General features: G+C 36.5%; 1 protein-coding gene across 3 annotated transcripts in view; it reads right to left on the reverse strand.

The window, feature by feature from the left end:
• Positions 1-24,701, reverse strand: part of PIK3C3 (phosphatidylinositol 3-kinase catalytic subunit type 3) — a 133,792-nt gene that overhangs the window by 28,665 nt on the left and 80,426 nt on the right. For all 3 annotated transcript variants that reach the window (XM_021706512.1, XM_008073151.1, XM_008073152.1), the window contains 5 exons: positions 21,443-21,571; positions 20,426-20,495; positions 18,862-18,926; positions 15,724-15,808; positions 10,475-10,549 (listed from right to left, as the gene is read on the reverse strand). In XM_021706512.1, coding sequence (XP_021562187.1) covers positions 10,475-10,549; positions 15,724-15,808; positions 18,862-18,926; positions 20,426-20,495; positions 21,443-21,571 — 424 coding nt within the window. The remainder of the gene's footprint in view (positions 1-10,474; positions 10,550-15,723; positions 15,809-18,861; positions 18,927-20,425; positions 20,496-21,442; positions 21,572-24,701) is intronic.

Raw genomic sequence — 24,701 nt, forward strand, 5'->3', positions numbered from 1 at the left:
AAATCAAAAAATCAGCTGGGCATGGTAGCGGATGCCTGTAATTCCGGCTACTCGGAAGGCTGAGGTGGAAGGATCGCCAGAGCACAGCAGGTCGAGGCTGCGGTGGCCGGGAGCGGCCACTGCACTCCAGTCTGGGTGACAGAGTAAGACTCCAACTCAAAAAAAAAAAAAAAAAAAAGAGCCAACCAAAAATTTCTGCTGCAACCTGCCCACTCTCTTCTGTCCTGATGAGGCAGGGCTCATGCCTGACAGTTCTCACACAGTTTGATCTGTTTCATGTGGAAACCTATCTTTCATCTAGTATTTGCGAAGCTTAAATATTTTTTTTCCCCTAAAGGCTGTCAGTCAAAAACTTTGCTTCTTAAAGTTTATTTATTGAATTTTTGCACAATTTGCCAACTTGGCGAAATATTTTCATGTATTGACTCTATTAAGACGTTAGCTATACTCTTCTATCTCTTTCTCTGAGCATTGTCACTGTTATCCATAAACTTGATAGTCCATCTTTAGGTCATTGTGGGAAATAAAGAACAACGATGGGCACAGAACTGACCTTGGTTACAAGGCAATGGAGCCCCATGTTAACAGTGATGGACTGACAGAAACTTGCAACCAGTAGCTGCCCTACAGCACAAAAGACACCTTCACTTGATCAAGTATGCGGTCGTGATAAAGTTGACGAACTTTTCTAAACCTCAGTTTCTACACTGCTAAGTAGGATAATATTGATAACTACCTCATAAAATAGAAGAGATAATACATCAAATAAATAACACAATACTTGGTACACAGTAAACACCCTAAATTTAGCTACCATTATTACTACCACTATTCCCAGCTAAGTTATAGGTGTGTGTGTCCAGCAAAATAACTAAAATACCTTGCTTAAGAATAATTACAGCCGGGCTTGGTGGCTCAGTCTGTAATCCCACGCCTTTGGGAGGCTGAGGTGAGTGGATTGCCTGAGCCTGCGGGTTCGAGACCCACCTGGGCAGCAAGACCTCATCTCTACAATAAATCAAAAAATCAGCCAGGCGTGGTAGCACATGCCTGTAATTCCGGCTACTTGGGAGGCTGAGGCGGAAGGATCGCCAGAGCCCAGCAGGTCAAGGCTGCGGTGGCCGGGAGCGGCCACTGCACTCCAGTCTGGGCAAGAGTGAGACTCCAACTCAAAAAAAAAAAAAGAATAATTCCATCTGTAGACCTGCCCCATTTTAGAAGGAATGTCACTAAGTCAGAAAATTGATTAAGTCTGACAAAACTCACACAAAACTGATAAACCACTTATGTAACAACTATGTCTCTTAAAGCTGTTTACAAATGTGTATCTTAAGTACATCATATAACACTTAAAAATTAAAACTCTAAATTTGCTCATAACTAAATACTACTAATAATTAGTAAATACTACTAACAATACTACTCCTGAAAAACAATACTTCCAATACTAAAACTACTATTTTAAATATGTTTGAGCCCAGTGTGATGGCTCACACCTGTAATCCAGCACTTTGAGAAGCCGATGTGGGAGGACTCCTTGAGCCCAAGAGTTGCAGACCAGCCTATGCAACACAGCAAGACCTTGCCTCTACAAAAAATTAGCTGGCATGGTGGTGCAGCTATTCGGAAGGCTGAGGCGGAAGGATTGCCTGAGCCCAGGAGGTCAAGGCTGTGGTGAGCTGTGACTGTGCCTGTGCCACTGCCCTCCAGCCTGGGTGCCAGAGTGAGACCCTGACCACAAAAAAAAAAAAAAAAATTTTATATATATATATAGTAAATGACATTGGGGGAGGTGAGATGCAAAGGAATTATAAGTAGATATAAATCTATAGAGAATGAAAAAATGGCTTCGTTCTAACTAAATGGTTCCTCTGGCTCACATTACAGTGATCTAAATCTATAGATCACCGTAAACAGCTATTTTATGGCTCCTACCTCATCTGTATCTATTAATATCCCCTAGCTAAGTATATATTGAAATTACTTGTTCATTTATCTTTCTCCCACCACTAAACTCATAATAATCCAGTAAGAGTATTGTAATCAAGAATCTTGTTTTATTTATCTTTATTATAGTCCTGAAAACTAGGACAATGCCTAGCATCTAGGGGCACTCAACATATCTACTTCGCATTGACTTAACCAGTAATATCCTAATTCCACATTTACAGTTCAGAAAACTTTTTCTTTCTTTTTTAGTTTAAAGACAAGGTACAGTGGTTCACAAGCATGATCATAGTGCACTACAGCATCAAACTCCTGGGCTCAAGAGATTCTCCCTCCTCAGCCTCTTGAGTAGCTGGGACCACAGGGGCACACTATTATGCCCAGAGAAGCTCAGACAACTTTTAATAACATTAATGATGCCAGAAATTTTCTTCAGGAAGATTGATAGTTTCTTAGGAAGTGTTTTGATTTAAATATTTTGTTTCTTCACGTCCATGATGATCTATAATGACATTAGTGGTGGCCAAGTCTGGATCACGTGCCTGCCACATCATCACTCAGAACTCAGCATTGCCCTGTGATGTCAGTGACTGGGTGGGTACTAAGCAGCAATTGTTGCAGGGTAATACTAACATAATAGAAGCAAAATTAGTTATGCCTCAAAATTACATGACAGCATCCTGAACAAATAGAGGCTTTAAAGTAGTTCAGAAAGAGGACGGCAGTGTAAGAATCTTCACGTGGGCTACAATAGTGTGAGCACTCCAAACTCAAACTCACACTATATGAGAGGGGACCTCCAAAAACATGATGTTATTTATTAAAAATTATGTATTTATTCTTACATGTTTAAACTTCAGTCACCTTCAAAGTACTCTCCATTTGATGCAGTCCACCTATTGAGATGCTTTTTCCACTACTCAAAACAGTTTCTGAACGTCTATTTTGATGCCTTTTAGGGTTTCTGCCATTTCTTTCACCTCTTCCACATCAACAAAATGCTTCCCTTTGAGGACTTTTTTCATCAGGGGAAACAAAAATAAGTTGTTCGGGTGAGATAGGGTAAATAGGGAGGGTAGGTCATGGGAGTCAAGCTGTTTTTGTTGAACACTCAGCTCAGTGTGAGAAGGTCCATTGTCAAGAACCAGTCAACTGCCACAAAAACAATTCATTAAAAATAAAAATGAATGCAGTCTCTCACAACAGAGCTAGCTGGTACACTGATGCCAATGGGTTCCTAGAACACATACCTAGCAGGGGAAGCCTGTACCACAAGGGGCCCACCCTATAAAAAAGATAATCCCAGTTTTTTGTGTGTATCCCCTCATACTTACTATCTGTACCATATACACACTGTCAGTAGCAATTTAGTTTCAATAAAATATCACTTATCACACTAATGTTAAATTTTACTAGTTTATAACACTGATTTAGCTTATAAGTCTGTTTTCACTTTATGGTATATAAGAGTAGGTACAAAGAAGTTAATATCAAGTTTCATGTTGCACATATTTAAGATTATGTAATGTCAACATGAAGGACTTCATTTCCATTTTTTAAAAACCTGTGAATCACTCATGATTAAAAAATACCCTTTCAGAATTCCAGAATGAGTTTCAGTGGTCTCTAAGCACAAATAAATTGATTTTTTGAAAGATCTATATACTCTACTAAGTTCCCAAGTGAAATTTATGACTCAAAAAACATGAAGAACCACTCCTAGAATAGGGGTTTTTATAATAATTGCAGTACTCACTGGAAAAGCATCATTTCTTTTTCTCTTAAGGATCAAGGGGACTATGCTATCATTTTAATTTTCTGTGATTTGGTGAAAAGTCCATGACAGCTTCTGTTAAGGATTTTATCACCTTCAGCTATATTATCTGCCCAACTAAGCTAAATACTTCTTTTAGTGCTTTATTCTCATTCTAGATTCCCATTTATTTCCTATCTTATTGGATACAAACCCTTCTACCCTTCAGGAGGTAAAGAGTGGAGAAACTGACAATATTACAGGTATAAACTCTTCTGAGTTTTATTTTAAATAATGTTTTGTTACCAGTATAATTCCTAATGATACTACGCACTTGGGCAGATGACCAATCTGATCAATCTCTGATACAAAACTGCCATCACACATGGTTTACTTAATGGGCTCCATGTTTCCGTCTTCATTTCATTACAGGCATTACTGAAATTCCATTGTCAACTATGCATCACTGCTTGCAAATGAAGGGTATATTTCTATCCTTCTTGTAAGAAAACTCTTAAAGAATAGGATTACTATTTAATTATAAGGCATAAAAGATTCAGTATCTAACAATGAAACCATTTTATGCTTTGCAAGTTCAAATACCCATGTATTTTGAAAAGAGGCTATTAACGTTTCAAGGAAATTCATCTTCATACATACCAAAGGAAATGGTTTTTTAAAAGTTATTATCTGTAAATGAAATTTGTAAGACTTTAAAACCTGCATTTCATGAAATTAAAAAAAAAAAAAAAAAAGGTTCAATTAAGAAGTTCAAGGAGGCCAGGCTCGGTGGCTCAGCCTGTAACCCCAGCACTTTGGAAAGCCAAAGCAAGTGGATTGCCTGAGCCCACCGGTTTGAGACCGGCCCAGGCAACTTGGTGAGACCTTGTCTCTATAATAAATAAGAAATTAGCCGGCATGGTAGGATGTGCCTGTAGTTCCAGCTACTTGGAAGGCTGAGGTGGAAGGATCACCAGAGCCCAGCAAGTTGATACTGGGGTGGCTGTGAGCATGCCACTGCACTCCAGCCTGGGTAACAGAGTGAGACTTCAAATAAAAAATAAAAAAAAAGAAGTTCAGGAAATGTGGTCTTATTCAAACTTATCTCACCTTAAACAGTCAAGAGATAAAGTGCACATAAAACAAGCTGGTGTTGACTATAGTTACCTCTCCTTTTGTCCTCAGCTTGCAACACATAGTGAATAAGACATGCTAATTGAATTTTCCTGTTATTTGCAAAAGTAACATGAACTTATTTCTCAAATTGTGGTTCAAGACATTTGTATTTTTGGATAAGGAGACCAAATACTGATGAATTAATAGTATATAATGATATGCTTTTTTTTACTAATTTCTACTTTAATAACCAAATGTGACCAATCTCAAAGCTGTATTCATTCAAATTTTCATCCCTCTGCTCATTCTTATTTTATGTGACTCTCTTCTGCAGTTCCTTTTAATGCAAACTCTATTTTACTTGAAGATTCCATATAATTTCCAACTCCAAAAATTTTTCCCTGGCACCCTACTCCAGTAAATTTCTCACTCTTCACTTTTTTTGTATATAACCTGACACATATGCCATTTTTACACAAAATGTCTTTTTCTTTTCTTATCTTAATGTTATATTTTTCCTATTGTCCTGCCACTAAACATAGAAACAAGGAAGGTAGCAAACAACTATTTATTATTATACTGAAACATATATTTTTTGGAATTAAAAATCCCTATACAAATATTCTCACTGTTCCCCATACTTATTATTGAAACCCTTTTGATATATTTGGGTAGAGGTATTTTCACATAAGTTAAAAGTACAATAATGGCACAATATTTTTCAATAGTTGTGTGTATCAAAGAACAATAAGACAAAAAGGTGAAGGGGAGCTGATGTATACAGAGGTCACATGGTGAAAGATGAATCAAGAGAGCAGGAGAGGTGCCAGGTTCTTTAAAACAAACACTATCTAGGAAACTAACAGACCAAGAACTCACTCATTATCAGGAGGTGACGCCAAGCCATGCATGAGGGATCTACCCCCACAACCCAATTACCTCCCAGTAGGCCTCACCTCCAACAATGGGGATCACATTTCAACATATGATTTGGAGGGATCAAATATTCAAACTATAGCAGATGGAAAAAAGAGATTTTTGAAATATTAACTATATTTTCCCTAAAATTATGAGTTCAAGTAATGATTACTTAAGCAAAAAAGGGAAGGCATTTTCATCTTACGGTGGTAAAATCAATCAACAAACATATCTGATAACATAACAAGCTCCTAAGAAATGCCTGCTATGGGCTCAATACCAAGTAAAAGTCTATCATATTATTTCATTCAACCCTCACAATACCACCAGGAGAGAGGCTTTACTATTATTTATATATTCAGAAGATGAGACACCGTCACAGGTATATGAGGTAACTAACCCAAAGTCACATAATGGGCCTGGGGCAAATTAAACTCTCAATTTAACATTAGAGCCTAACATGTTAAGACTGTTCCTGAGAATCTAAACAAAAGTGAATCAATTTCACAGATGGTAAAGAAGAGCAGGAGATCTACTGAAAAAGTGTTTAACTAGGATAACAATTAGAGTGACTGTTTTTTTTTACTTTTAGCCTCCTGACAAAAGGTTCAAAGTGTATTACTCTGAGGTGCCAAGACAGACAAAAAAGTCCGTCCTTCCTTCCTTCCTTCCTTCCTTCCTTCCTTCCTTCCTTCCTTCCTTCCTTCCACAAATGGATATCTCAGGGGTAGAAAGGCCATCCTTAGGACCCACAACTAACTTTCCATTTAGTATATACACTAGCTCCCTGTTTTCATTTGTAAATGTCTATTGATTATTTTCAAATTAATTTCACATATTAGTTCTATTAAGAAGTCTGCAATAACCAAATAAGCAAAGAACCCATTTTTCAGTTATACTGACCCCCTCATTTTTCTCAATTTCTTAAAAATAAAAACAAAAAAATAAACCTTTTTCCAAAACTCTCAGTGTTTCATCTGAATCCTGCCACAACTGATCACCTAAATAAGCTTCTTAAAGCTTCCTCTAAAGACAGTAACTCTGGAAGAAAACTCTATTTTTTTTCAAACTTGCACCACAGGTTAAGTTTTGTAACTTCTTACCTCCAAAATTCCATAATAATGCGCTAATAAGTGAAATATCATTCACCTCAAATTTGTTTCAAGAAAACTGTTATAAGTGACCACATGACAATACACTGACTAAATAATTTCCTGCTGCACTTCTACATTTATTGTGAATACACAGCACCCTCTGCTGCACAAACTGAAGAACTTCGACCAAGCTAAAAGTATCCAAAACCAAATAAAGCATGGGCAAAAAATTTCTGGGAAATCCATAATTGATTCTCATATTTTGTATTTTAGCACATTACCTTTGTATAGATTTTGACATTCCTATATGCAGTGAACTATTTTCCTTCAAGCACACACAGTTCCCAGCTGGATCATTTTTTAACTTCATCTAAATTTATACATAGTGGAACAGTTTGTTAGGGGCAAGACCCCAAAATACACCAGTGAAATGAAATCTGGGTGTCTCCTTTTTCTGCTTCATCCCTCATCCCTGGGACCTGGACATAAATGATACGGTAGAATTCTGATTACAATTCAAAACCACTTGTAATCCAAAGAAGAGTCACAGACTAATAAACCTGCCCAGGGTGGCACATGAGAACAGAAAACAAAGGTTTTATTTTTCAGAATAGGAGACATGCTACTTGATATATTAAAAAATGCTCCATCAGCCATTGAGAGACTGAACAGTTATGAAAGAAAATCCAAAATTCTCAATTTGAAGGCATAGTAGTAACCCAAACTATATGATAAAAGACGCTTTATTATAGTTTTTGTTGTTGTTGTTGTTGTTTTATAGTTATTTTTAACTAAAAGCACTGAAATATACTTCCTGCAATGAACCACATGCAAAATTCATTTTGGCTAAACTATACAAAGTCTAGTTACAACATATGTAGAATAAATATAACTTGAAGCTTCTTTGAAATTGACTATCAGTGCTTTAAACAGACTGTCAGTGAAAGGTGACTAGACCAAAAAGATTTTAATTAATTATTATAAATTGTTAGAAGTTGGGGAATGTATTGCATGTCTATCTGTCTTGACATACTCAGTCTCTCCTTATATGATCTATTTTCATTCAAACTAAACCTGTACATTTGAAAACCTTTATCCTAGTAAGGAAGATTTAAAATATCTACTTCATAATATAACTGGATGAAATCATTACAGAGCAGTTCATAAAATATGAACTGCTGCTTTCAGAAGAAAGAAAGCCTCTTATTTTCAGAAAGAAAATGCCTAGCATATTTTCAGGTAAATTTTTTAAAAGGCAAATTTGGAGCACCCTCTAGTGGAAAACTGAAAAAAAAGCAGCTTAGAGTTTTTGTTTCTGAAATTTAATTCCATTTCCATTAAAGTAACTGAGACCCAGCAAAAAACTATAATAAGTAGACTCCTCTTTCTGAATCCTATCCCTAAATACCTCCATCAACAAACACAAGCACACATACAAGAGACAGAACTTTTCAAAGTCAAGCAGAAAGAGGCCTGCTATATTATGTGAGCAATTGTTTATCAATTTCCTGAAGAATCAAGTAGGATCTGTGAATATAACATTATAGACAAAATGCTACCCTACATATTATAGAATTCCATTGTGGTTATAAAATAATTACACTCTAGAAACCAATAGAATCATTTTGGGACCTTGACTTTTGTGGTTAAAAGATTCAACCAAAAAAAGAGAGCATTAAACCTTTCATATTGCAATTGTCTTCAAACATGCCATGACACTTTATAAATATCTTTGCTAAATTAGCCAAGAACCTCCATGACAATCCAAATATATTGCTTTGGTCTTGTTATTAAAGGGATTGCATGGTCTTGACACAAATATGACATCACACATGCAAACTCTACCCCAGATGATCAATCACATGCAATAATTTAAAAAATAAATATATAAAATTCCAGATTATGTAAATTAATAGAACTATGATATTTACAATTAGCCAGGCTATACTTATTATATTAAAATCTGGCTATCACAATTTGGAGAAATACTAATAAAACAGAAAATATCTTAACCTAAGAGACCAATACATAATGAGAAAATCTATGTTCTGCAGAAGGCTAACAAAACTGGGATTATTTAGACCAGAGAAGAAAAATTTACATGGAAGAGCAGAAATATTTATTAATTCAACACTGATTTACTAAACATGTAAGTATTATTCATGGATTTGCAGGCATAGTGGTAACCTGTGCGGACAAGGTCCCTGCTCTCATGAAACTTGCATCCTGAAGGAGAGAAGACGATGACAAATCGACAAGCTCTGTGAGAGAAAAGATCTCTGTTCACTCTAGCATCCCCAGCATCCAGTAGGTGCTCAATAAATACTTGTTGAATTAAAACAAAACGCACAAATTCACCTAGTGATAAGGACTATAAAGAAAAGTAATATGTACAGAGTAGTAAAGTTAGAGGCAAATATATTACTTGAACAAAGAGTTAGAAATGCCATTAGAACTTAGACTTAATAACTAAAGAGCTTCTCAGAAAGGGAAAACAACAAAGGCATTTGTCTGAGACAGGAATAGTAGGATATTTTGACAGAAGACCAGTGTGGGCAAATCACAGAGCCATAGGAAAGAACTCAAATTTTATTCAAATTGTTTAGGCAAAATATGTTGGTGGCTTCAAATGGGGTGAAAGCAATGGAAATGAAGACAGTAGAAAACTTCAAGATCTTTTTGGAGGTGAGGAGTGGACAAGATTTGCAACTAGGTTCAATATGTGAGATGAAGCCAAGGGGGAGATAAAGGATGTCTAGGGCTTGATCCACTGGGTGGATGACATTGCTACCTACTGAAATGGGAAAATGAGGTGAGGAGTGGGTTTTAGGCAGTTAGTGGAGGAGGGGGACAACCTTTACAACCAGCTACATATAATTAGGATTTCAAGTAAGCAGTTGGATATTTCCACTTGAAGTTAATGAAATGGACTGAGGTAAAGAACTGTTAGTATGGGAATTGTCTGCATAGAGATGGTGTTTAAAGACACAGGACTAAAGAGCTGACAGGATCAAGGGGGATAAAAAAGATTATTTCACAAAACTCCAAGGAGAAAAACAAATAATTAAATACAGATATAAAAGTGAGTTAAGTATGCCTGTAAAATAAAGGACATTCTAACAATCTAGAGCTATGAGGAAGAGATTAGATTGCATACACATATTACAGACTCTGGGTGAGACGACCATCTGCAGGATTACTGCTAAAGTAAGTCTCACAAGGGATGAAAATGTCCTTCCAATGTACCATTTAAAGAAGGGGTCGCCAAGCTCCAGGTCACGGACCCGTACTGGTCTGTGATCTGTTACAAACCTGGCCACATAGCAGGAGGTGAGCAGAGGGCGAGTGGAGCTCCTTCTTCTATCAGATCAGTGGTGGCATTAGATTCTCATAGGAGTGTGAACCCTAATCACACTCCTTATGAGAACCTAATGCCTGATGATCCGCACATCAAATCTGTGGAAAAACTGTCTTCCAGGAAACTGGTCCCTGATGCCAAAAAGGATGGAGACTGCTGACTTAAAGGGACTTTTAAGAGTCTCTGACTTACCTCCACTTATGCAACTTAACTCATTATTAAGTAGATTCCAAGGTGAAAATCACTGGCATAAAAAATTTATGTCTGGTAGTAGCCATTAACTGTTACCTGTTTTTGTTAGCAAAAGGTTATCCAGGTGCCTGTCTCCAACTCCAAGTATATATGTAATCACGCAATATCCAGCTGCAATAACAGAACAAAAGGAAAGACTATGAAGCACACACAGGTAATACATTCCACTGAATGTAAAGACAATTTGTGCTACTTTAATTACAATTTGCCTTCTAATGTCTCTGATTTCTCACCTAAATTTTCAAATGTGCAATCATCTTTAAATTCATAAAGAGTCTATCATTCGAAACTCAAAAAAAATTACTATTTACAACAGAAAAAAAACTTCATGTAGAATTTTGTCAAATTATAAGTCACTTCTATCAAAAGTTAAATTAGGTTTCAAGAAACTTAATTAAAACATGTGTCTAGTATTTCTAATTTCAAATTCGACATGTTAAATATGACACTTAAAAAGAAGTATCTACAGAAATGCACATAAGGTCAACTGTCAACCCTGCCCTAAACCATTACCATGTAATCTACAAGATAAGAGAAGTGAAAAGAAGGGTTAATAGATAGAAAGTCAAACTCATTCATTTGAGTGGTAAAGGCATTTATTAAGTTCACATAATAATCTTCTAAAATGTAAGAAAAATTACATCATTATGTAGAGACAAACATTGGCTGCAATTTTATTCTTTTATCTTTCTCTTCTAACTAGTGCCTAGAAACTTAGCAATTTTTATATCTGTTTGAGGAGCCTGTTCTAGTGTTTTAATGTACTTAAACAGAATTTAGTAAATAGCATCTTCTGCAGATTATTTTTTCCTCTATGTTTATCTCTCCCATTAATATCCTGGTAACAAATGCCACTTGCAAATATATAAAACTGTAATGTTTACAAAACATGCTTATTTTAGCCCATATGTAAAAACAAGATTGGACCACTTGTTAATGACCAAATTATCCCTGTTCAAGCTCAATAAATATTAAGGTATATTTGACCTAGTTCTGAGGTCATTCTAGAAGTCCAAACTTAGGCAATAATAACATATTATTGGACAAATTATCAGTTATTAATAACACAGTTACAATGTACTGAAGGCTAGGCTCATAGCTAGGTATATCACATTCATCATCTAACTTTTGAATGATGCCAGTTAAGTATTTTTTTTTAATTGTAAGGATGTGGGATACAATTCAGGATTAGATATACAAATGGTCATTGTACACGTAAAGTTTGGGACTCACTTTGGTCCTCATGTCAGTTAAGTATTACAACCATCCTTCAAATGAAAACCTCAGGCTCCAAGAATCAATAAGATTGTCCAGGGTCAACAGGCTCGAATTTGCATCCAATGACATGTACTCAAATGTACTGCATGGAGAACATGTTTAAAGAGTGAGCTGGCTCATCTTGGAGGTTAGCCTGTAAGCCTTTTCTCTGTCCTGGCTATGCAAACGTGATGACTGCAGTTTCAACTGTCATTTGGAACCATGAGGAAAAGGCCAAGAGAATCAGAGAGACTCTGGCTGTCCCTACTTGCCTTAAGCAGCTCAAACAGCAGCAATCCTTTATACCTGGTCTTGTTACAAAAAAGACAAAACTCCGAAGTGTTCAAGCCACTATATTTAGATTATGTTAACTCTAGCTGAATGCAATTGCCAACACATTTAGTGGTTCACTGGGGAGGACCTGAGAGTCATCTAGGGCAGGGGTCCCCAACCCCCAGTCCATGGATCAGTACTGGCCCAAGGTCTATTAAGAACCAGGTCGCACAGTTGCAGGTAAGCGGTGGGAGAGCTCCACCTCCTGTCAGATCAGCAGCAGCATTAGATTCTCACAGGAGTGGGAACTCTACTGTGAAGGTACATGCAAAGGATCTAGGTTATGCGCTCCTTATGAGAAGCTAATGCCTGGTGATCCCCCCCCCCCATCAGTAGAAAAATTGTCTTCCAGGAAACCAGTGCCTGATGCCAAAAAGATTGCAGACTGCTAATCTAGAGGAAGAAGAACAAACTACAGTTTTTGTAAAGTTTACTGGAACACAGTAACACCTGTTCATTCACATATTCTCTTGAGCACTACAATGGCAGAGTTGAATGGTTACAAGAGACCATGTGACCCAAAAAGTCTAAAATATTTGCTATCTGCAAAGGTCAGGGAAAAATACTGATGACCCTGGATGTAGAGCACTGCTACACAAAATGTGAAGCACAGACTGGCAGTATCACTATCACCTCAAAGCTTGTGAAATATGTAAACTCCTAATCCTTACCTCAGTCCTGCCGAATCAGTTTCTAGGGGCAATAGTCACAGGTCCATTTTAACAAGCTCTCCAAGCTTTTTAAAGCATTTTAATGTACTTAGGAATCACCTGAGAATCTTGTTAAAATGCAGATGCTCTCATCAAAACACGGGGCAAGGCCTGAGATTCTGCAATACAAACAAGCTCCCAGATGAGGCCAATGCTGTTGATCCATAGGTCACCCTCTGAGTAGCACTGCTCTAAAACTGCTGCAAAATAAGCAATCCCACAAATGAATAATGGCTCCCCATAGAAAAATAACTACATGACTTACTGAGGAATATCAAACTTGATATTCATAAAGAGAAACTCAATACAGTATACTGAGAAAACACTAGAACTTAGTACTCTTAGTTCTCTAATATGTGATTCACTCAGTAATCTAGCTACCACTCAAGGGTACAAAACTCCTGGTGGTATGCATTGAAGACAGAGAAAACTTCTGCAATTTTCAAAAAGAACAGCATTTTGTATCAGTGTAGCTGAGTTTTCAATACGTGACTACTTAGCATTCTTGTTTTTTAAATTATAAATTGCAGTTAGTTTCATTTACTTTGTTTCAAGCTGTTTTGCTACAAAATACTGATTCCCCTGTGCAGCAAGAATACTTTTGACCTAAAATTTTCATGTAACTAGACATACATGAATTATTCCTGTACCTAATGACTAAGCAAGATATTTATATAAACACCTCCCCATCATCAAATATGCTTTAACAGTCATAGTTCATATTTCATGTTATATGGAAATGAGAAAGGTCTAAGAGTCTTTTACCTGTCTCTATGGGTTACAGTAATAAATGTTTGATGGTACTTTGATAAATATTTCTAGTCAACTGAGCATATAATCTTCTCCCATATATACATAGGATGAGGATTGATAATTTGGGGTTTTACACATTTAAGGCAAAAAGGATGAATCTCAGAAATGTTGAGAAGATAAATAATTTCCAGAATGATATGAGATGGTCCATAGTAAATTTATTAGAGAATTTTTAGGAAATCTGAAATTATTCTTTAATCACACAACAGTAGAAACACTATACCTGTTCAAGAAAATTTTGTCAAAATGATGTTTGTTTTCTGACTCCATGTGTGATACACAGCACTTGAAACTGGATTTATAAAACAACTTTGCAAAGTATTATATAGAGAAAAAAAAAGATAACTAAATGATTCTATTCCCCTTCATTTAGTAAGGTTATTTATGTGTTTAAGAGAGATATTCCTATATTTACTTGCATGATAGACTTGACACCTTGCATAACCTGGAGAAGATGTCAACAAATCTATTCTCTTTCTTCATCTTCTTACATTTTGGCAAAACATTACTTTTTAAAACAAAAAGTTGCACACAGATCTATATGAAAATATCTAACAATCAGATTTGAGTGTAAAGCAGCAATTTTATTAAGTACTGAATTCTCTCATGAAAAACCCAAATAATGGCTTGCATTCTCCAATACAACCAGTGCTGCTACTAAACTCAATGAAACACAACAATTATTTGTGACCCAGCAAGACACAAAGAAAATAGAAAGCTATTTAAGATGAAGAGAAGACCTGCCATCAAATCAGTTATTGAGGGATAAATAAATATGTAATGTTGGGAAAAAAGAGGGAAATTAAGACATAATTGGAATATAACTGTCCAGCAGGTACAATAATTTAATTGCTATTTTTTTCCACATGAAAAAGCCAGTCATATTTTCATTAACTCCTGGGGAAAATGGACCATTATATAAAAGACACAATGCTATGACACTCAAGCATGTATGCACCTATATTATACTGTTCTGATAATGTTACTGAGTAGAATTTTTAAATTTTAGTCAATATTTATAAGGTACGTGTATATATATTTCAAGGGAAAAAAGTAACCATTACTATATTAAACTGACTTATGACCTAAAAAAGTTTATGGCAACTATTTTGGGAGTTAAACAAAAAGATAAAAGGGCATGCAAAACATCTCATGTAATAAGGTACTGAGAGAACCAGGTGTGGCAGATATAGATGGCCACACATTTCTTGACACCCTCTGCATGCAGAGATTGGATCTATATCCTGCCCCCTCAAATCCAGGTAGGCTCTTCAATTGCTGACCTACAGAATATCACAGTGTGACAGTATCATTTCCCAGCCTTCAGAAGCCAATACTTTCCACATCCTGTCTCTATACGTTGCTCTTGGAACCCAGCTCTGCGAAGCCCAAGCCACAGAGAGGTCATGTGTAGTTGATTCAACTGACTAGCCTAAATAAAAGACAGTAAAAACTGACATCATGTGATGTGCAGTTTAGTCGAGCCTTTAGACAATTTGTAATTATTTTAGATCCTAGAAAACATAACTTGAAGGTCTGTGAAAAACAAAAAAAGAGAAATGAGCTAAAGGAAGGAAGGAAAGCAGTAAGGGAATGAGGAAAAGAAAAAGAAATACAGAGGGAGAGGGCAAAAGGAAACATTTTTCTCTCAAAGGCTTTATCAGTGGTTTTTATTCTTTAAATCTAAATACACTGTATGTGATCACATTTTTGAGCAAACTCCGTTATATGTTTATAGTCCTACCGTAAAAATCAGAATTAAAACACAAAGGTTTCTAACACACACACACACACACACACACACACACACACACACACATTTTATTTACCTAAAGCACAATTATTTCTGACTGAGACTTTTTCAGTTAGCTACTTAGCCACGGTTACTCAAAAACAGAAAAAAATCTAGAGGAAAATTAACAGCTTCCAGGAAGAGATAACTTGTAATTATAAAATAGCTCATTGCAACTATAAAATAATTAGCTCATTAAAGACTAAACTGAATTTTACCTTGTGTGAATGACTTCTTTTATCAATATATCTTTTACTCTTATTCTTATAGAGCACATAAATCTTAACATGTTCTCAATGTATATGAATATAGCAATTCAGCATGGCTTGCTTGTCTCTGTTCAGACATACTAACGGAAAGTCATGGCCTGAAAAACTTACCACAGCTTTTAACATAAGTGTCCATGACCTCAGCACTAATCCCATTTGGCCCGTTCTCACTTGGTGCATATTTTCTAAAAAAGTTCTGAAAACACATTATTTACATATTTAAGAATGCAGAACAATCAAGCAAATGAGGCATTTTGAAATGACATATAACCAAGAAGTGTTTGGTTTAAAACTTAATCAAAATACAGTAAGAGAGACGCTGGCTGAACAAAAGGCAAATGCACTAGAATGTGCAAAGAATCAGGAATCAATAGAGAAAATAGAGTGTTTAATGTATTTTTTTTCCAGATTACCAATTGAATGTATTCCTTTACATTTAGAGGATTTTAAAATGACATATTATTTGAAAATACTACTAATGCAATGTCTTCAGCTATGTCAAATTTCTGACAAAGAATGTGTATCAAGAATAAATGAAGAATGCCTATAAATCAATAAGAAAAATATATATCACAAAACAGAAACACGGGCAAAAAATGTGAACAAGCACTTTACAGAAGAAATGGCCTCTACATATACAAGGGGGTTCCAAAAAAACCCAGAACTTATTTATTAAAAAACTGTGTATTTATTCTTACATGTTTAAACTTCAGTCACCTTCCAAGTACTGTCCATTTGATGCAATACACCTATCAAGATGCTTTGAACACTGCACAAAACTTGTCAATTTTGATGCCTTTTTAGTGTTTGTGCTGTTTTTTGTTTCACCTCTACCACATCGGCAAAATATTTCCCTTTGAAGTCTTTTTTACCAGGGAAAATTTTTTTTTAAAGTCACTAGGGACTAGCTAGGGGCTACATTGGGAGAAGGGAGGGTGGGACATGAAGGTCTTGACGTTTTTGGTCAAAAGCTCCTGAACACTCTGTACAGTATGGGTGGATGTGCTTGTAAATCACCCATCATGAAATTATCAAATATAGTGAAAGAATCTGAAAAAAAAAAAATTCTTTGAAGTTGAATGCAGCAATGCTAGCTGCTACACTGACGCTGATCGGTTCCTAGAAAATTTATCTAGTGAGAAAAAACTGTACTACAGGGGCCCAACCTCCAAAAATCATTCCATTTTTGTTTTTAGATACCCCCTTGTATATTTAAACACTCACCCTTGTGGATAATTAGATAAATGAAAATTAAAACCACAATAAGATACTAAGAGTTAAAACTCTGACAGTACTAAGATTTATTAAATATATGTAGCAACAAGAAACACAAAAAGTATAACTATTTCGAAAAAGAACTTTTAATTCTCAAGTAAAGTTAAAGGTGATCTATGACTCAGTTAAACAATTTACACAGATAAAACATGGAACAGAGTCAGTATACAAACTGTGGTTGTTTCCACTGTACAAAATCATATGCACAAAACAACATAAATGATTGATAATTTTATGAAAACAATGGCTTTAATTAGAAACTACATTAAGAGCTCTAAGCATCTCTCATATCTTCTACAGAACAATTCTAGTGCTAGCTACTAACAATTATTACCCAAATTTTACAGATGCAAAAATGGTGGCTTGAAGATAGGTATGTTAGGGGGTTATTACCAAGACCACCATCAGATTTGATTTGCTAAAGCGACTCACAAAAGCAACATTTAGTTGCATTATGACTAAGATTTCTTACAGTGAAAGGATCCACAACAAGATCAACTTGGAAAAATAAACAGAGAAAATCTGGAGAAATTCATGCACAGGCCTCCTACCCCACTCTTTCCTGTGAAGAGATTCACCAGGCAAACTACTTCCTCCAACAACCACACACACACACACACACACACATACACACAGTAAGTAATATGAGTGCTATGCCCAGGGAAGCCCATGAGAGAATTAGCACCTAAGGTTTTTATTGGGAGCTTGTTACATAGATACTCTCTGTCCAGCAACTATCAGAATTACATATTTCCAGAAGGAAAGCTATAAATCGTATTATTTCAAGCAGTCTAGGCACAGTGAACCACCCTTCTCAATTAAGGAAGGGACATGCTGAGAGTCAATGACCAACCTCCTCTCAAACAGGCCTTTCCAAAGATAGTAGCCTTAGGCCTGCTATGCTAACTTTTTTCTGCGGAAAGGGTTAACCGGTTTATTTAAGATTACAGAGCTGGGAAGTTACCTAGCCAGAATTCAATCCCAGGCAGTTTGATGTTCTAAGACTGAGCTTTCAACTACTACTCATGACTAATCCCTAAACCAAAAAACAGAACCAGCAGTTGCTTTGCCAAGGAATTAAAGTAATGCTTTCCTGCAAATCTAACCCTCAAACTGAATTACTGGGACATTCTAAATTGGGAGGGGCAAAAACACACTGTATTCATCTAGTCCTTCTCTATATTATTTTTCTTTTTCTTTTTCTTTTTTTTTTTTTTGAGTTGGAGTCTCACTCTGTCGCCCAGACTGGAGTACTGTAGCCTCGACCTGCTGGGCTCCGGCAATCCTTCCGCCTCAGCCTTCCAAGTAGCTGGAACTACAGGCGTGCGCTACCATACCCAGCTAATTTTTTATTTATTGTAGAGATGAGGTCTCGCCAAGTTGCCCAGGAGGGTCTCGAACCCACGGGCTCAGGCAATCCACTCACCTCAGCCTCCCAAAGGCGCGGCATTATAGGCTGAGCCACCGAGCCCGGCTTTCTGTATTATTTTTCATCTCTGTCATATATACTTTTCTGTATTAATTATCTTTTTCTTACAAAGGTCTTAAAAAATCATCGTACAAAAGACATATGAGCAAGAATTTCATGGTAACTGTTTTGATTAACAACAAAAACGGGAAATAATCAAATTGGTCATCAATTAATTGTCAATAAATTACAATATTTCGATACTCTGCATATAATGCAACCATAAACTGTTACCAATTTTTATTCTGTTCACCAATTAACTTCTGATCCCCTATTACGTGCCATGCAGCTATTCAAGGACTTGTGCATCTATGCAACAACATAAAAGAATTTCCAACCATGAACAATGTGTACTTCTGAAGAAAGAAAAAAAAAACTTGAGGAAAAAAGGATGATAAAAGGAGACTTTCATTTTTAACTCCAAGTACTTTTATTTTATAAAGACTGAATTTTTTATAACAAGAATATATTCATGAATTGTATAAATATTTAAACAGATACTGTACCTGAATGCTTCCCTCTGTATCAAGAACTTCAGCAACAGGAACTGACTGGATGAATTGCATGAATCCTACACAGAAATGTAAGCACTGCATTAGGCATAGCTACTGGTTAAGAAGTAAAAATAAAGTTCATCTGTAAATGGATACATTCCATGCTTAAACGACTTAAAGACAATCTGTGGACACTATACTAATGATTTCATATTAGCACCTACGTATAATAAATAACAAGAAACTTTTTAAGTTAAGTTGATTTAACCTGTATGTTTCCCTAGGCTAATTTCTGTTACTGAACACAAGGAACACAAAGTAATAAACTAAGCTTTTTAATTATAGAATGAAAATTTTCTTCTTTCTGTAGTTTTATAATATACACCAGTTTAAAATGTTCCAAATTTAAGATCACTCTAAGAAATCTGGAATTGTGGAACACAATTATCTAGCCCTAAAACTATACGTATGTCCACTGGCTCTTGTCGTCTAATATGCCATCTTCTGTCATTGCCTGGAAATTACATGAGAGAGAAGCAAAAATTCCTTAGACAGCATGACCAAAGGCCAGGAAACCAGTGGAGAGAGGTAACAGAAGAGGCTGGAGAGATGTGTTTGGGGAGAGGCACACCACACAAGAAGCTAGGGAAAGGCCTTCTTCTCGGTCTTTGTCCCAAGGGCAAATAAAAACTAGTAAATAAATATATGCAGCTAGTAAAAAAGCATATTTGTACTTTTTAAAAGATCATTCTGGGAAAAATGAGAAAAGCAACTAAACCACCCAAGAGATTTGGGAGTGGCCAGAGAAAGAACAGAAAACCTAAAACAGACATTTTGTTTCTCCAGTATAACTACCTGTATGTGGCTCTAAGAGTAACAAGACTAAGGAATTTAAAATAAGCATCAGGCAAGTAGTCCTAGGGAATCTTCCGCCAAACTTCCAGAGATTATTCAATCTCAAAAAAGACTGAAAAAGCTAGGTGCAGGTTTTTTTTTGTTTTTTTTTGTTTTTAATTAACCATGAGGCTGGAAGTTAGCTGTATCTTTACACACACACGTGTGTGTATGTAAACTCAGTTGAAATATATATATATATATATTTTAAAAGCACAGTTGACAACATCATTTGCTGAGTACCTGTTATAAGCAGAGCATAATACAAAGTCTTTCTGGGTCATGATAACTTTCAAAATGATGATTCAGGACACAGATTACCATTTAAGAAATCCTTAATTCCAACCGCTTGAATGCAAAAAAGTACATCATGAAGGTGTTAATCTTTCTTCCAAATAAGCAGATTTATAAATTTGAAGTGGTGAAAAAAAATGACAAAGAAAGAGGGAGGGAGGAAAGAGGGAAAAGGGAGGAGAAGGAAGGAGGAAAGAAAGGGAGTGGGAGAGGGAGGTTGGCTAGATGGAGGAGGGAAGGCAGGGAAGGAGGTTGGCTGGCAGGCAAGTGCAACTTGTCTTCAGTGTTACACATAAATTCAATCTCTAACATATTTAACAATTTTCAATTTAAAAAAGTATACTCAATGGGCATTGAAATAAACAATCATAATGTAAAATAAACTTACCATGTTTTGTACTAGTAGCTAATACCTTATACGGTGTCAATTTCAAATCCAGATTTTCTTTTCGTAACAGCTTTTGATCAAAATATAAAATATATGAATCAAATGTAAAAACATAAGAGACAGTTTTGTTGACAAATATTATACCAGTTTAATATAATACAGATTTAGAAGGTAAATCTAAATCAAATTTAACTAAATTAATTAGTTAATTTAACTTTGATCATCAAATTAAATTCATTAGGCACTTAGATGGTGGGATGCTAAATTTTTGCTTTACTGTAAATCTGTCAGCAGTTTTCAGTGAACAGTAGGGTTTGTTCTACTATTTTATGCAGTTCTTTCTGAACATAAAGTACTTCAGAACTCAAAAAGAAAAAGCAAACATGTCCTGTTAAAAGACAGGGACAGAATGAGATTTTTTTAAAAAGGTCTAATAGATTAAACGGAAGGAAATTACTAAATCCCACATTGAGAGAACTTAATTTAGAAAACACATTTTATGGAATGCATGCAGTTTTATTTTATAATCAAGACAAAAGCATTCTGAAATGTATAAAAGCAACTAAATTTTTTCAAGATGAGTAGAGACTGTGGAGCTTTCTAGGATTGTACATGAATGTTACAAATACTTATGTCAAGCCGGACTCGGTGGCGCAGCCTGTATTCCCGTGCTTTGGGAGGCTGAGGGGAATGGATTGCGTGAGCCCGCGGGTTCGAGACCTGCCTGGGCAACTTGGGGAAACCTCATCTCTACAATAAATCAAAAATCAGCCGGGTGTGGTAGTGCGTGCCTGAAGTTCCAGCTACTTGGAAGGCTGAGGCGGAAGGACTGCCAGAGCCCAGCAGGTCGAGGCTGCAGTGGCTGGGAGCGGCCACTGCACTCTAGTCTGGGTGACAGAGTGAGACTCCAACTCAAAAAAAAACACAAATACTTATGTCTCTGTAAACAGCATATGATCTAAACCATAGTCTTCTAAAATGTGAAAATGTTGCCCACCAACATAAGGTTATTTTCACCTTGTCCATGAGGGAAATAATTTGAAGGATAAGTTGATCTTGGCGTAAATCATCTCCATGCTTAAATATAACTGGATATTTGCCTCCATCTTCTGTCTTAAAAAACAGTTGGGCAGGCATGAGGGCGCTCTGGAGAACAAAAATATTGGTTTCAAATTTGGGTATAAATTAATTCACAAACATTTACTGTACATAAAAGAAAAGACTGAAATGTAAGATAAACACACAGGTAAAAAAGACCTAAAAGAAAGCTGGATTGTCAGTAAGATACATTCAGGTACTTTGGACAGAACAATGAACTAGCTAATAATAGAAGATTACAGGGTGGAAAGAGCACTAGCTCTGAAATCAGTCCTAAATATAAATTCAGGCTCTGCCAGGTACTAGCTGAATGGCTCTTATACATATTCCTTTAACTTGTTTCCTCACCTGTAAGATAAAGATAACACCTCTTCTGCAGAGCTGCTAAGGCAAATCAGAAATTATAGATGCCAAAGGTCTGACACCATTCCTGATGCAGACAAGAGCTTCTATGTATGTCCACCATCATTATTTTTATTGTTATAGATATATCAGAAGAAATAAGGTGAAACAGCATGGCATAAAAATATACCAGATGGCAAGTCCTAGTTTTTGTTGTTATTTTTTTGAGTTGGAGTCTCACTGTCTCCTAGCCTGGAGGGTAGTGGCATGCTCAGGGCCACCGCAGCCTCAACCTGCTGGGCTCAGGTAATCCTTCCACCTTAGTCTTACATGTAGCTAGAATTACAGGCATGTGCCATCATGTCCAGCTAATTTTTTTATTTATTGTAGAGATGAAGTCTTGCCAAGTTGCCCAGGCTAGTCTCGAATCCGTGGGCTCAGGCAATCCTCTTACCTTGGCCTCCCAGTGCTGGGATTATAGGCCACTGCACCTGGCGGGGTCCTGGTTTGTTATGGCAAGTATACTATATACTACAGGTTGAGCATCTCTTAACAGAAATGTTTGTGACCTCAAGTGTTTTAGATTTTAGACTTTCTTAGATTTTGGAATATTTGCATATATATAATGAGATATAAGAATGGGACCCAGGTCTAAACATAAAATTTATTTATATTTTATATACACTTATAAACTGAAGGTAACTTTATATAATATTTTAGATAATTTTGTGTATAAAACAAAGTTTTGACTGTGACCCGACATGAAGCCAGGTGTGCAATTTTCATGTCAGAACTCAAAAAGTTTCAGATTTTGGTATACTTGTGTACTTGTACTGGTTGTGCAGCTTTAAGATTCAAATTCCTCATTTAAAAAATGAAAGAAGATCTCATATATCTGTATCTTTTATTCTAGAATAACTATATATTTTCCCCAGAATCTTCTTCTTAATTATATGAACCTTCAAAATTAGTTTAGATATATGTTTAAATCAACAACAAAAGAAAGAAATTAAATTCTCTTTAAAAAAGGGGAATCACATAAAACCTCACATGAAGAGGCATGCTAAGACTGCTATTTGGAGATAATAATCAGAGAACTGTTTTGAGAGCGAGGCTCTATTGATTTTAATAACTGAGAGAAAACTATATAAGACAGAAATTTGAAAACTTTATAATAATCCAAAGAAAACAAATGAGTCAAACAAATAAAAAAATGGTGACAACTTTAACTTACACAAGCCAGGAGAAATAATAGCACACAAATCTCATACAGGGATGTGAACAGATGAGTCAAAGCAAACAGCAAAATATTTAAAACAGAGTCAAAGTGTAGGTAGGTACACAGCTGTTTATTATAAAATTCTTTCAATTTTGCTTTTTATTTGAAAGCTTTCCTATAAAATGTTAGGTTAAAAAAAAATGCTTCACCTGTAAAATGTTCCCCACCAACATATGTTTAGAGTTTACAAACTCTTGTGGACTAAAATTCTGAACTTCAAATTAACTTACTTTTGGAATATCCTATTATCATTCCTACTGAAAATATCTTTTACAAATTAGCTTGAGTCCTAGTTCACAAAAGTTCAGCAATAATAATTGGAAGTGGCCGGGCTCGGTGGCTCAGCCTGTAATCCCGCGCCTTTGGGAGGCTGAGGTGAGTGGATTGCCTGAGCCCACGGGTTCGAGACCCGCCTGGGCAGCGAGACCTCATCTCTATAATAAATCAAAAAATCAGCCGGGCGTGGTAGTGCATGCCTGTAATTCTGGCTATTCGGAAGGCTGAGGCGGAAGGATCGCCGGAGCCCCGCAGGCGAGGCTGCAGTGGCCGGGAGCGGCCGCTGCACTCCAGTCTGGGCGACCGAGTGAGACTCCAACTCAAAAAAAAAAAAAAAAAAAAAATAATTGGAAGTGACCTTCCTAAAGATAAATGACAGGCAGGAGGATCTCTGCTGTGATTTTCCTATTCAGATTCAAAGCTGATCTGAAATTTAGATTTCATCTGAAATCTACAGCAAGCAAATGACCATCACAGGACAACTGGCACTAGTGCTAGCACCTCAAGAGGTCCATGCCCCAGGAATATCTAACTCTGGCTCTTAAGCTAAGGTCTATAAAATACTCCTTAAACAGGGCTCGGTGACTCAGCCTGTAATCCCGCGCCTTTAGGAGGCTGAGGTGAGTGGATTGCCTGAGCCCGCGGGTTCGAGACCCATCTGGGCAGGCGAGACCTCATCTCTACAATAAATCAAAAAGTCAGCCAGGTGTGGTAACGCATGCCTGTAATTCCGGCTACTTGGAAGGCTGAGGCGGAAGGATCGCCGGAGCCCAGCAGGTCGAGGCTGCGGTGGCTGGGAGCGGCCACTGCACTCCAGTCTGGGTGACAGAGTGAGACTCCAACTCAAAAAAATAAATAAATAAGTAAAATACTCTTTAATATATTAGAAAAGAGGGTACTTAACCTTTTCAGCTCTAAGGAGTTCATAAAAGGACAATGGGAATCCACAGATCCCATGCAAGTGTATGTAGAAATTTCTGTATTATTTGTAAGCACACCGGCAATTTTCACCACCTTCACCAGATTCTCAACGGTATCCTTGACCCACAGGTGATTACGAGTAAGTTATGTAGCAACTCAACACAGAGATACTCTACATAACTAGTTACTATACATAACTAAAATTATGTAAGTAAACTGCCTCAGAACCATTACTCTTAAACTTCAACTCAACATTTTTTTTTTTTTGAGTTGGAGTCTCACTCTGTCGCCCAGACTGGAGTGCAGTGGCCGCTCCTGGCCACCGCAGCCTCGACCTGCTGGGCTCCGGCGATCCTTCCG

The sequence above is a fragment of the Carlito syrichta genome, unplaced genomic scaffold (assembly GCF_000164805.1).
Source record: "Carlito syrichta isolate Samal-C Ts95f unplaced genomic scaffold, Tarsius_syrichta-2.0.1 Scaffold315702, whole genome shotgun sequence".
NCBI classification, from domain to species: Eukaryota; Metazoa; Chordata; class Mammalia; order Primates; family Tarsiidae; genus Carlito; species Carlito syrichta.